The following is a 14,657-nucleotide window of genomic DNA, read 5'->3' as shown; positions in this document are numbered from 1 at the left end:
GTCTTTTGTGGACATCACTTATCAGGGACATTGGGAGAATGACCTTGGATGACTATTTCAGATCATCATAGATACATCTAGGAACAGGTGATTCATCAACAGAAGATCAAGTACCAAGATCTCAAGTTAGGAATAGTTTTAAAGGTTAAAAGGCAGCAGTTTAAAATGAATTCAGAAAAGCATCAGGTGACAGAGTATGACTTGATCTTCCTTCTAAATAAAATTCTATACTGAAGTTTTTGCCTAATTTTCAAATATTCAATGGATCGCCATCATCCAAAGAGAGTTCCATCTTAGGCCCAGTACTCTTCAATATCTTCATTAATGGCATAGATGAGGGAATAGAAGGGTAACTTGCCAAATTTGCAGATGATACTAAGCTGGCAGGAATAGCTAACACCCAAGAAGATAAGCTCAGGAGCCAGATGGATCTTGACAGACTAGAACACTGGGCCATATTTAACAAAATGAAATTCAATGTAGAGAAAAGTAAAGCCCTACACTTAGGCAAGAAAAACCAAAAGTACACATATAGACTGGGTGAAACCAGGCTCAATAGCATTAATTGTGAGAGAGATCTTAGAGTCTTAGTGGACAACCAGCTAAACATGAGCCAGCAATGTGCAGCAGCAGCTAAAAAAGCCAATGCAATCCTAAATTGCATTAACAGAGAGATACAATCGAGATCAAGTGAGGTACTAATACCACTCTATAAAGCCTAAGTAAGACCACACCTAGAGTACTGTATCCAGTTTTGGTCACCACACTATAAAAAAGATGTTGAGACTCTAGAAAAAGTACAGAGAAGAGCAACCAGGATGATTAGGGGACTGGAAACTAAAATATATGAAGAATGGTTACAAGGAACTGGGCATGGCTAGTCTAGTGAAGAGAAGGACCAGGGGAGGCATGATAGCAGTCTTCCAATATTTGAGGGGCTGCCACAGAGAGGAGGGTGTCAAGCTATTTTCTAAAGCACTCGAAGGCCAGACAAGGAATAATGGATGGAAACTGAACAAGGAGAGATTTAACCTGGAAATAAGGAGAAATTTTCTGACAGTGAGAACAACCAATGGAACAGCTTGCCTTCAGAAGTTGTGGGAGCTTCATCACTTGAGACTTTCAAGAAGAGATTGGACTGCCATTTGTCAGAAATGGTGTAGGGTCTCCCGCTTGGGTGGGGGATTGGACTAGAACACCTACAAGATCCCTTCCAACTCTGATTATCTGTTATCTGTTAGAGTTAACAGGGCATTAAAATGTAAGTTAAGAAGCAGCATATCTAGGTTACAATTACAAATCTAATATTATAAAGACCACCTTATTCTTCAGTGGCAAAGTGACAAAGATGGAGCAAAGTCTACTTTTTTAGAAAGAATGCAGCTGCAACAGAATAGAGGAAGAGAAATGAATCACCGGTTAACAGTATTTACTTCTTGTGTGGAGAATTTCAGCTTTGGTATACTGACTCAGACACTTTTAACATTTCCATTTCTCAAAGGTTTCAAATTTTGCAAGTTTACCACATTTCATGTGGTTTCAGATTCAGATCATCAGAATTGCATACAAGTTGACAATCTTCTCAAGTTTGAGGCAATTTTTGTTTGTATCTTTTGGGAAGTTCATAGAACAATACGTGATCGTTTAAAAGTTTTCCATTTCTGATAACCAGTATTACATTTTATTAGGAGTAGGACTAAACCTTGTGGGGTTCTAATGCATATGACTCAGAAATGTAAGCAGCTGTCTGGATGTGATTGGGATAACCAAACAGCTGTGTTGCCTCACTCCATGTTGGAAAATTGAGTCCAAACTTAGAACAGGCTATTAAATTTCTTGGCACAGAGAATACCATTGTTTGTTTGATGATTGGTTTTTGTTTCTCAACATATTGATAAAATTTGTGCCTTATAAATGGAACTTTTAATTCATTCAGAGACAATGATCAATTGTTGTATATCATAAAGAACTGGAATGTGTTTTAATTTTCATGTAGCTTCTGCAATCATAAGTAGCTTATCAACAGAACCAGCCAGATTATGGAAAAGGGCTTCTGACTCTTGTAATAATGACATTTTTGCATGGCATCCATTTCCCATGGAGCTGTTTGGGAAAATACTACACCAAATTATAGTAATGAGCCAGATGTCGATGTGTACAGATAGCTGGAGTGTGTAGATTGTTTAAAATGCTATCACTATGTGGCGGTAGTTTTTCTAGTTTGTTTCAGGATTATATGCCACTCAGATACCGAGTTGGCACCTTCGCAGCTATGCTATAAGGAAGTAATTCTAAACAGTGCACATAGCTGCCATATGAAGTTATTACTGTAAATGTTATGCTTATCATTCACCATGAGGCTCAGACGTCCATTTCTCCATATTCCCCAAATTGCTCTTTCTTTCTCTGGATAAAGGCTGTTTCTCCACTCATTTCCTTCAGCTTTTTTGATTAGGGAAAGAGTAACAATGGCTCCCCAGGAATGTAATTCACACCCTAATGCCAACCATGGATGATGCTACTAAAGACATCATAATAAACTCCAAACAATGAGCTATCCAAGTGGAACTTGCTGAATGTCCTGTTGAATTCTGCCAAAATAATAATAATAATAACCCTAGATATTAGAACATAATTCAAATTCCATATATTCCACATGGAATCTAATCTTAATATGGACTGAATATGAACTTGGCAATCCTCTTTCTGTTGGGCAGATATGAACAATTGGGTGTTTTTTTTTTTTAAAAAATTCTGTGTTACCAGGTGAACTGCTTTTAACTCCACCAGACCACTACTGGGAATATCATCCCCATCATCTGCACACTGAATTTGAGAGCTTTGGAGACAATCATTTTGCAGAGCTCCAAAGTGTACAGCCACCACAGCTCCAGCAGCTCTACCGACACATGGAGATAGAACAGATGCACGTTCTTGACTCTGGGATCCCTGTCACACATCTTGGACTCAACCACAACCATCAGGTACAAATCTGAGCCCAGATAATCCAAACATAGATATTTTTCTAGGCAGATAACTGGATATACAAGGATTGTTCCTATTTCATAACATTTAGTTTAATAAAACTAGGACAAATTAACACCACCACAAAGACCATTTTAAGAGAACAAGAAACTAAGCATTATACGTAGGGTTATATCACTTTTCTTTAAATATTTTAAAAAGCAGACACACCTTTTGCAGGCTGTTAACAGAAGGGCTAAAATTATCCATGCAATTAAATGCATCATTTGAAGTTAAACTATTATCAGTTTTTTTTGGGGGGGGGGTTGTTGTTTTTAAAATCAGAAATAGCAGGTGGAATCAACAGAGTGAGACCCAGGGAACAATTTATTTTTAATGTGCTATTCCCTGCCAGGGTTGCAATAAAAATACTCTCCTGATCAGCTATCAACCCAAGGAGAGACATTCTCAGTAACCATGAATAAAAGAGAGGGATAGAACTGCTTATTCTTTGCCTTCTTCCTTTCTTTGCAATGTAAAGGAGTTGGAATTGGGCAGCCAATACATTTAAAATACTATCATCCCCATCTTCATACATCCACCCAAACATTTTTCCATGTAGGAGGGAACGGAAAGCACCTGTATTTTTTCTTCATTCTTGTTCTTGTGTTGCCTGTTGGTCTAGATGTTGACTCTTAGTGGCCAATGTTGGGTGTAACCAAGCAGCTATAGCCACTCACTGTAGTTAATATATTTCTTGTTCTGTTTAGAAAAGGTTCACTCTCTGTCAAATAGCATTAATATCACACATTCAACACTTGGAATAGTAGAATAGAGGCAAAACATTAATTCTAGACAATCTGATTAGCAAGGTTTGTTCAAATAGGCTGAGAATAGGCAGAAGCAATTTTTCTGGTTTAATATTAGGAAAAATATCCTTCCAGTAAAAGGGGTTTCTTAGCAGAATCCCAAACTAGTCATACCACATCTGGGCTGTCAATCTCCGGATCAGCGGTCACCAACTGGTGGTCTGCAGCCCACTGGTGGTCTGCAAAAAATTTTTGGTGGGCTGCAGAGAAATGTCACCCTCAGAGCACCCCCCCAAAGCAATTAATCTAGGCTGTGCAGAAACACAAGGCTGCGCTGCCCACATGGCCCATAGGAACCCTCCCTGCTCACTCACTCCTTACCTGGCAAACTTGCCTGCTAAATTGCTATTTTTCCTTTTTTTTTCCCCCAACCATCAGCTATTCTGCTGTGTGGGGAGATTTAGATTAGCTAGAAAGCAGGAAATTGTTGGATTTCTTGCTTTCTAGTAAGTCTTTAGATCTTCGGCTCTGCTTTTAAGCACAGCTGAACCTCCCTTAGGACTGAAGGTTCTATTATTCAGTGCAGACTCACGGCAAGCAAGTTTTATATGACAGACTCAGGTAGCCGATGGCAGACAGATAGATCACTGAATGATTCTGTGAGCAACTCAATCTGCCTGTCTACTTTGCCTGATTTTGGGTAAAAAGTTGTTCTTAAAAAAAAAAAATCAATATTTACGTACATGGTGTCTTGTGAGTTAATTTTGTGAGTTTGCTTACTAGCAAATTTTATGAGTTTGCTTGCAAGCAAATTTTATGTGACAGACAGAGCTAGCCAATGGCAGATGGATAGATCTCTGAATGAATCTGTGATTCGAGCAACTCAATCTGCCTGCACGCTTTGCCTGATTCTGGGTAAAAGTTGCTCTTTTTTATAAAAAATTCAATATTTATATAAATATTTATAATATTTACATACAAGCCATGCCCAGCCAACATGACCACCAAGCCACACCCACAAATTAGGCCACGCCCACAGAACTGGTTAGTGGTCCCTGGGATTTAAAATTATGAGTTTGGTGATCCCTGAGGTCCAAAAGGTTGGCGACCCCTGCTCTGGATGATCTCTATATGGCTTCAAAAAAAATAATAGGATATTTTAAACTGGATTTCTCCTGGAGGTGAAATGCCTCCAAAAAAAATCTTTTCTCTCTACCCCAAGTAGGCTGACGACATGGTGTTCCATACTTAAAACCACACTTTAAAAAAAGATTAGTAAGAATGAAATGGAGTTTTTAGATATATATTCCATCATCCTTTTAAATTGAGGTTCACCATGTCAGCTCTTTCCTTCTTGTTCTTCCCCAAAGTATAGCAGCTTAATACTAGGGACAGTATGCAAAACTCCATGCAAAACTCACGGAGAAGATAATGTTTCACTTCCTCCCAAAATTTTCCAGAATGTCACCACTGGAAGAGCTTCCAAACTGTCACTGAATTTCCACTGTAGTAAAAATGTGCTTCAGTCACTCCTCTCTGGATATTTTATAAGCCCGAAATAAAGGTCTTGCTTTTCCTGGGTCTTCTTTAGCTGTTTCATATGATGGATATTTGCTCTGAATTTAATTTTAAATTAAATGTTGGTGGGCAATCTAATGCCTCCATTTAAGCTGCAGTTTAACTATAAAGAGCTCAAGGTGACTCTGTGGTTAAGGTCAGTAGTTTTACCCTTGAAGAGCTAGCAGGAAATGTACACACAATATTACTCAATCTCAGCCCGTTCCACTGTAGTCATCTCCAGTTATTCTGCCAAGTCATTAACCACCCATCCCTGTACCCCGAAGCAACTTAATTGCACATTCCTTGCTGAGATATTTTGGAACAACTTCTACATCAACAGAAAAAACTCAGAAGTCCACGATCTGACTGCTAGAATAAGTTACAAACTAAGAACCATTTTGTATCTTCTCAATGTGCCCCTTCTTACCTCTCTTGCTTCTAATAAGTTTTGTCACTTATTTCCTGTACCTAGGAGGAAGCAGAGAGGTTTGCTTCTGTAACCTAATGACAAACAAAAACAGTTAACCAGTATGTTTGGATTTTTCCTGCAATGGTAGCCTGTCCTTTTCCATCTTCCTGTGAGATGAGCCTAATAAGGCAGACACAAATTTGCAGCTACTTAGGTGATGTTTGAAAGAAAGGCTACTTTACCCCTCTTCATTCTTGGCACACCTTCCCTTTATATGACTTAACTGACAAGCTCATATCTCAACAGGTTGCCTTTCTGCCTCGCATGTGTGTGTATCCCTCTCATCAGCGCAGTTCTGATGAAGAAGATCTAGAGAGGCAGAGTCCACCCTTGGAAGTATCAGATGGAGAGACTGAGGTTGGGGAACCCACTCCTGGGGTTATGAATGGAGAATCAGGTTAGCAACTATACCACAGAAGCTGAATTCTGTCTTTTATCCTAACTTTTTCTTCATTCCTGTTCTATCATTGCTTCTCTGGCATCACTTTAACCCTTATAACTCCACTATCTCAAAACTGAAATGTTCTTTTCTTTTGATAACTCCCTCCCCGTCTTTATGAAGTTTTCTCTCATGGCTAGCTTATATTTTCACATCCTGTGCTAAGCACATTCAGCTACAAACATACTCCACAGAGGAGACTGTAGCTTCTCAATCTCAATCTACAGCTACATCCTTTCATTTAAGACTGATCTTTTTCAGGTCTTCCTGAAATGTTTGGCGCCAGGTTTTCTTTGGCCTTTCTCTTTTTCTCTGACCAATTGGCAGAATCTAGTTGATTGTGGTCTTTGATCACCCGGTAATGGCTCTCATTGTTTTCCCCTTCAAGCCACCTTTCAAATATTTTTAAAAGAAAATGTTTCATTTGATTCCTTAATCTAGGTTTCAAGTGAAAACTACAGATTCATCCTCACATTTTGCTTTCTTGCAGTTTGAAGACAATTTGGTAACCATTTTTAAGGGACATGTCCTGATGGTATTGCCTTCATCTCATCTCCCAGCTTGCTGTGGATGCATTCTGAAGTTCTTTTTGGTTAATCTACTGTTAGTAGTGTTTTCCCTCTTCTTCTGAACCTTGGCATGTGAATAATCTCTCACATCTCAGTGTCACGGCTGGAAGTGTTGTCAAGAGCAGTGATCTGCTCCACTTCTATTGGCTACTTAAATCATTATGAGCATGTCCCCTCTGTTCAGTATCTGAGCACTGACATTTGTGGCCATGTTGGCTTGGACTCTGAGAGAAATCCAGTACTAAGTTTTGCAGCCTGCAGCCTATGGATAAACCTGCAGGTTCCCATCCTGTTTTTCATGGTCCTTGGAGAACCCAACATCTCACCCAGGTGATACCCCTCTACCACCGTAACAAAACACAGCAGCAAAACTCAGAATCTGGTGGTGAGATTTTCCAGAGATTTGATAAAATAGCAGCTAGAAAATAGATGCTCTTAGTTTTAATAAAATCAGAGCTAAAAGTCCCAAACACCTGGTCCTACTTTCTCTGTGGACATCACTGCATTGTTGCCATATGTGTGATGGGCCATAAAAGATGAAAAGATGGGAATATGGGTTCAGCCAGAAAAGGGTTACCCATATGCCATAAACTATAGTTTATAAAATATAACTATATTTATATATAATGCTAAGACAACACCAAACTTCATTATGATTATGTGCAATGATTTTAAACCCAGGCATTATCTGGAGTCCTTAGTGTTCTCTGAGCTTGGTTGTTTTCTTGCAGATGTTTTGCTAACTGGGTAACATCATCAATACTAGTGGATAGAGGGGTTTGCTGTCATTTATATACTAGTGGCTTGCCCTGTCAGTATTGGTGGGAGTAGTCTTGATAGTTCTTTGATTGCCTGTTTATGTTAGCTTGTTTGGCAGTTCCTTGATTCAGGGATTGTTAATCCTGATGTTAATCTCTGCTCATCTGGATGTTGACTGCTGGGATGAACTGTTTTGGTCTTTTCATTTCTTTTGACTTTTTGATTGTCTCCTTTGAATGATATGTAGATGTTGTTTATGTCTCTGTGCCTGTTGATGGCTGATTTGTTCCAGTGCCAGGCTTCCAGGAATTTTCTAGCATTTTGGGATGGTTTGAATTCCTACGTTAGTTTGGAAGTGTATGGCAAGAATAGTACTTTGTTACAATGCAATCAATACAAATGACTATCAGTTGTATATAAATAAACTTCTGATATTCCTATTGCCCCTCATGCAGTGCTTTTTCTATTTTTTTTTCATATAGGTAGTAAGAAGAAAATCCGATTATATCAATTTCTTCTCGATCTGCTTCGGAGTGGAGATATGAAGGATAGCATCTGGTGGGTGGATAAGGAAAAAGGCACATTCCAGTTCTCGTCTAAGCACAAAGAAGCACTGGCTCATCGCTGGGGCATTCAAAAAGGCAACCGCAAGAAAATGACCTACCAGAAAATGGCACGAGCATTGCGAAATTACGGGAAGACTGGAGAGGTCAAGAAAGTGAAGAAGAAGCTGACATATCAGTTTAGTGATGAAGTGATGGGAAAGAGCAGCAGTGATAGAAACAGCTTTCCTCTCTGAATGAGAGTCCAGGATTCCCCAAAAGCCAAATTGTAGAGACAAATATGGGTTGGACTTAACAGCAGATTTGCTGTATCATCTCTGGGCCCTCATGCTTACCTTACTGAGGTTTTCATCAACCATCTTCTCTGGTACGAATTCCCTTTTCAGCTTTGACATTCCTACAGGTTATTTTTGCATCTATACAACAAGCTGGACACAGTAGGGACTGTTTTTAAAGAGAAAGAAATGTATAGGTATGTCATTTTCAGAAAATATTTGATTGTGCTGTAATTAAAATACATAGCCAATGAAGTGTTTTTATTTCTCAGACAGTATTAGTTGATCTTCAAAGACTGCCTTAGCCTACAGCTTTTAAATTAGCATTAATAAAGACTCTGCTATATTTCTCCATGGCTAGAGAGAAATCTGCAGACCTTGGAAACGTATCTTATTGTGCAAGTATTAATAACATTAAATATTTAATAAAATCAGATATAATGAAATAATATTTTCTGCATTAATCCAGATAATCTTAGCCAGGGGTGGGATTCCACCAGTATTACAACCGGTTCTGTGATCATGTGTGTTCATGCCAAATGCGCACTTCACACACGCGCTCCGCATTTCAAAAGGAGTTTATACTTGCCTTCTTCTGCAGTCCCTGTGACTAAAACAGCTGAGACACGGTAAACTGCTCCGTCACGCGAATCAGCTATGCTCTCACAAAAGGGAATAAAGCATAGGAAAGAGCAGGGACAGGTGGGTGGCCCCACATGCTCGTCACAGCAAACCGGTTCGCTGCCAGCTGATCTTCAGAGCAAGGGGTTCGCTCAAACCGGTAGATCCGGTAGAATCCCACCCCTGATCTTAGCTGTTTCTCAGTCATATTATAAATAGATTTCTCCAAGCCCTAATAGAGATGTTGGAGAAATAACCCAGGGTGGAGAATCTTCTTGATCCAAATCATGTTATTACTATTGAGCTATGGGCCTTGCCTTTCTTCTGGTGTGCATACTTCACAGTTTCCTTGAGCACAGAAGCAATAAGATGTATGACAGCGTGGACTGTTACTGCTTCCCCAACACTGACATTGAAATAATCCTTCTGAACTTCTAAGCTGCTGCTTCATACTGCTGCAAAGATTGTACATCATTTTGTAAAACAAAGTTAGAGACCTCTTTGCAGTTAAGAGAACCATATAGAAAGTATAGAAGTACACCGATGGTAACTAGTGTAAAGTTGCAGATAAAAGATCTCAGTCATGGATCTCCATTGCAAATCCCAATGACATCACAAAGTTGTGATGCAAATAATATGAATCATACACTTACATTATCACATGCAATGTCACAAGCACACAATGTACACCCTGTGGTCTCAGTACAATTTTTCTCAATTCGGAGGATTACATATATACAGTATATGTCCTGCCTTGAAACTACTGAGCTTGGACATATTAATGCTAGGGAGCCACAGTTATAAGTATGGCTTTCCTCAACCAATGCCATGTTCTTCCAGGTAAGAAATTGTTATGGAAGCCATAATCCTGTTCCCAAAGCACTGTGGTCATGGCATTAACCCATCCGCAGGATCTTTTCTCTTCACTCTCATAATTGGTGGGTTCAAGGTGGAAAGAACAGGCCTCCTTCCATCACAAAACTGCAGAGACACAGAGGTGGAATTTCCCATCCATTTCAAGAACCAAGAGAGGTTGTTTCTCTCTGCCTTTAAAATGATTTATGAGGAGAGGATTTGCTTAGAGAATTTTTTTTTTCAAATCTTCCTTGGCAGTTATTGATTCTTTATGAAGAAACAGGAGATTCTCCCATTTTTCTATGGTAAATAATTAAGAGTCCCTGCGCTATTTAGTTCCTGTGCAGTTTTCTGAAATATTCATTAACATTTAATTTCACTGCATAACTACAATGAAATTTTGGAACAGGCCTTCTATTACATGTGATGCCTATAGCACCATTACTAAATATGCTATAATTTAGATTGTATTATATTATTTCATGATAAGCATGAAAAACAATCTAATGGTATGAGATAAAGAACTGCAATTTGGAAAAGAACTTGAAGCAAAATGAGGAATTTTTTGCTTGCACATGTTTTCAAATGTATAATTTAATTCTCATTTCAATTCCAAAGTGGTTTTCTCTTGTTTTCCAAAATATTTATTTCTAAAAAAATATTGAACTGTGACTGGTTGAGAATTTCCACCTGTTTGATCACTTTCAGCCCTCAGCTGTGAAGAGAATTTCATGGTTTATTCAGCTGCACTTTTCAATCATTCCATTTAAACTCTGTAATTCTGACCCACCCATTCTTTATTGTTGCACACACATTCCATTCTGGATATAATCAAAAACTCTCCATTTTAACTTAAGGGAAGCAGCAGAAAGCTAATATTAACTAAAATATTGTACAAAAATGTCATTTAGAGCTAGGTCTTTTCCTCATGTGAGAACCTCCCTCCTGTGCCCCCACAACATTGGGAGCTTATGAAGTTTTAGTTTTTGGCTTGTTTTGTATGGCAAGAAAAATGTTTCAAAGATAATTTTGGCTAAAGAAGGGCAAAGTTAGGTCACTTGCTGAGTCCCACCCAGCAATAAACTAATGGTGAATATTTAGGGGCTGTATGAAGCAGATGAAACAGTGCCAGTATTGTCTTTCTTTGTGTCATGCTAGTTTAAACATTTCATCAAAAGAACAGGAAATGACCATGTTTCAGTCTTTCTCAAAAAGAGGCCTACATACGTTCATGGATTACATGTTGCATGTGAGTCAACAATTTGAGACATTTCCAAAAAAGGCAGGGTTGCAGGAACAATGCACCCAGGCTATAGGAACTATGACAATTTTTGTGACAGACTAGGTGAAACTTGAGCCTCCTGGTGTAGTCCTTTTGCATTTTTTTCTCACTGACCCAACAAAAACAAAATACAACCTGAAGCTATTGGTCAGTACTGTTACAAACACAGGTGGGATTCAGTCAATTCTCACTGGTTCGCTGGAACAGTTAGTTAATTGCTTATGCAGTTCGGAGAACCAGATAAAGAGTTTTCTCTCTCTCTTCGCCCCCTTCAGTTAATAGCCCCGGGAAGACAGCCAATAACTACTTAACAATTGCAGCTGGAATGCAGCCATACATGCTGAATCAAGTCAATAAATAACAAAAAATGACAGGATCAATCTATCAATCACCTATCTAGGGATGGGATTAGCCTCTTCCCTTCAGGAAGAAGGATGAGATTACAAACATTTTCATTATAAAGGGTATTAAGTAACACTTCTGTGATCAGCTGATGCTCCCTGGAGTTCCCCAAGACCTTTTATTGCTGCTGCAGTGTTGGCTACTTCTTGTTTCTTCCTGGGGGGGGGGGAGATATAGGAGGGGACAATGTTGCAACTTGATCATACAGGCCGTGAATTTAATGCATGTGTGGTCCAGCCAGCTGTATTGCTGTGAAGCACCCAATTTAGAATATAGAGAACATAGAATAGAGTTGGAAGGGTTAATGGCTTTTGGCAACATGCCCAGGCTTTCAATTAGCACAAGCAGCTGCTCTTAGTTTCCCCCTCAGCCGGTGCATTTGCTTTGGGGTTGACTATCTTTTAAAAGGGGAATGGCTGTTTTAAGTTTTCTGCATTGTTTTAGTGGTTCCTGGCACTGTCTTTTTGGGGTGGACTTCCCTCACTCTTTTTGAAAGCCTCTAGCGATGGAGCACCCACAACTTCTGAGACAAGCTGTTCCATTGGTTGGTCTCACCCTTAGGAAATTTCTCCTTAGTCCTAGGTTGCTTCTCTCTTTGGTTAGTTCCATCAATTGTTTCTTGTGCCTTTTGGTGCTTTGGAAAATAGATTGATGCCCTCATTTTTATAGTAGCCCCTCAAATTTCCTGACAAAACATTTAATCAGTGAAACAACTTGTCTCCAGAATTGTAAATGCTGCAATACAACGTTTTTAAGAAAAGATTCGATAACCATTAGTCTGAAGTGGTGTAGGGTTTCCTGCCTGAGCAGGAAGTTGGAATAGAAGACGTCCAAAGTTCTTTACAATTCTGTTATTCCAGAGTTGTTCTAAGACCTCCAAGGTTCTTTACAACTCTGTTATTCTATTCTATTTTAAATATTAGAACAGTGCTATTTTATTGTGCTATTTTATTATGAGTTGGGCTAAAGAGAAATTTCCTAAGGGTGAGACCAATCAAGTTGGCCATGCCTACCTAATCACATGACCACCCAACCATGTCCACCAAGTCATTAGGGCAGAGAACTGGTTGTTCAATTATTTGAGTTCCATCACTGGTTACAAACCATTTCAGTGACTATAATCAATAATTTTGGTGACTGTAATCAACTGTAATCAATTAAGCAACTGATTGCTTAATTACAGGGACTTGAAAAATCTTGTGCTCCGAAAGGGAGGAAAACAGGCGTATCCAGTTTTAACTAGCTTTGTTTAGGAGCATGCTCAGGGCAAACCTGATGAAGACACTTTTCTAAAGAAAGCAAGGCCAAAAAGAAAAAAGAAAAGGCTCCAGAAAACTATTGCTTCACTTCAGCTGAGAGGGCCATATGTTCTACCCAGTTCTCTCCCTCTCGTTCTCTCTCTCTTTCTCTCTTCCTCCCTCCTTCCCTTCCTCCCTCCCTCCCTCACACACACACACACACACACACACACTCACAGCAAGTGGAACAGGCACACAATTACAAAAGTAACACTGTATGGTACTCCCCATAACCTTAGGGATAGTTTCTAATGGAAAGGGAGAACAGAAATTTTACAAATAAGTAGTAATAACAAACTGCCTGGTGTCGTGGGTACCAGTGCAGTGGTGGACTTCAAATTTTTTTACTACCGGTTCTGTGGTCGTGGCTTGGTGGTCGTGGCTTGGTGGGTGTGGCAGGGGAAGGATACTCTAAAATCTCCAGTCAGAGGTAGTATTTGCTGGTTCTCTGAACTACTCAAAATTTCTGCTACCACTTCTCCAGAAAGTGGCCAGAACCTGCTGAATACCACCTCTGTACCAGTGTAGTTGTCAGGACTTAATACTAGAGGCCACCTAAACATATACTCAAAGCTACCTTGAGTATGCTCTTGACTACTTTGACTCCTTCTGCTTAATGCTGCCAGCTTCCCTATTACTTGCTAAATAAATAAATAAGTAAGTAAGTAAATAAATAAATAAATAAATAAATAAATACCACAAAGCCAAATGCCAACCTTTAGCCTTATTTTTAGTCACATAGCTATTCTGAAAACTGGGCAGCTGTAGTCCAGTGCTTTCTTTAGAAGTATGCCCAGCAGAAAGAAAGAACGAAGATGAGCTGAAGGAGTATCAATCATCCTGGAAGACAGAAGATAGTTAGAAGCAACCTTATGTAACAGACATGAGCTAAACAGATGATTCACTGTGCTCAATACTGCAGCTATGGTTTGAATATGGGAGTCTCCCACAGCAGACATTTTGTGACAGTGGCCAAGCTACGTTCTCTAATTTTCCATTTTTCCTTGATCAAAAAAGATTGCTTATCATGGTAACTAATTCTGGTAATCACAGAACCCTGAGTATTAGATTGTGACCATCCTTTTCAGAGCTATTTTAGCCTCCTTTCCTGAATTCTCAGCTGTCCTTGAAAAAAAAAATTCTAGGTTGTTTTGCTTGGCTAATATATGGGCAAGCATGCTTACTACTTAATAAGTAAATCTGCTCCTAGTCCTCAAAAATGAGCACCAAGAACAGATTAAAAACACTATAAAAACACAAGACTAAGTATGGTCAGTTGCTATTATGTACAAACCAAGCAGCTATTGAATGGAGGAAAAAATATAATAAAAAAGAAATTGGTCCCCTTGACATTTCTGCATAGGACTTGGATCAGGGTGACATGTACAGAATAGTTTCGACTTCAGAAATCTGATTTCCTAAGATGCAGCTCAGATACGTAAGACACAAAACTGTCTTAAAGAAATAAAACTGTCTTAAAGAAACTCTTAAAGAAATACATTCAAAAAGCAACTTAATCATTGAAGGAAGTTGTGGTATTCCAGTTGTTTCCAGTTTTGTTTTGCCAATTATTTAAAAGCATATTCAATCATAATAGCAATTCATGCAACTACAAGGTAATCTCCAAGTAACAACTGGGTTATATAATTTCCTAGATCCAAATTGTGTATTAAGAAAAACTCTGTGTTCTTAGATCAAACGCATTAGTGAAGAATGAGGATTTCAGAATATTTTCATCTGGGATTCAACACTTCATCCTGGGCTTTGGTACTGCATTGGCCCTCCATCCTTG

General features: G+C 39.0%; 1 protein-coding gene across 1 annotated transcript in view; it reads left to right on the top strand.

Annotated features, from left to right (window-relative positions):
- The window catches only part of SPI1 (Spi-1 proto-oncogene), a 31,743-nt gene extending 22,890 nt beyond the window's left edge, over positions 1-8,853 (top strand). The window contains exons 3-5 of the mRNA XM_026671202.2: positions 2,767-2,984; positions 6,049-6,199; positions 8,052-8,853. Coding sequence (XP_026526987.2) covers positions 2,767-2,984; positions 6,049-6,199; positions 8,052-8,368 — 686 coding nt within the window. The 3' untranslated portion in view covers positions 8,369-8,853. The remainder of the gene's footprint in view (positions 1-2,766; positions 2,985-6,048; positions 6,200-8,051) is intronic.
- Positions 8,854-14,657: the final 5,804 nt, after the last annotated feature.

This window comes from Notechis scutatus, chromosome 1 (assembly GCF_049901735.1).
Source record: "Notechis scutatus isolate UNSWTSFEM ecotype Mainland chromosome 1, rNotScu1.2, whole genome shotgun sequence".
Classification (NCBI taxonomy): domain Eukaryota; kingdom Metazoa; phylum Chordata; class Lepidosauria; order Squamata; family Elapidae; genus Notechis; species Notechis scutatus.
The sequence above is the reverse complement of the archived record's forward strand: the minus strand, read 5'-3'. Positions and strand labels throughout refer to the sequence as shown.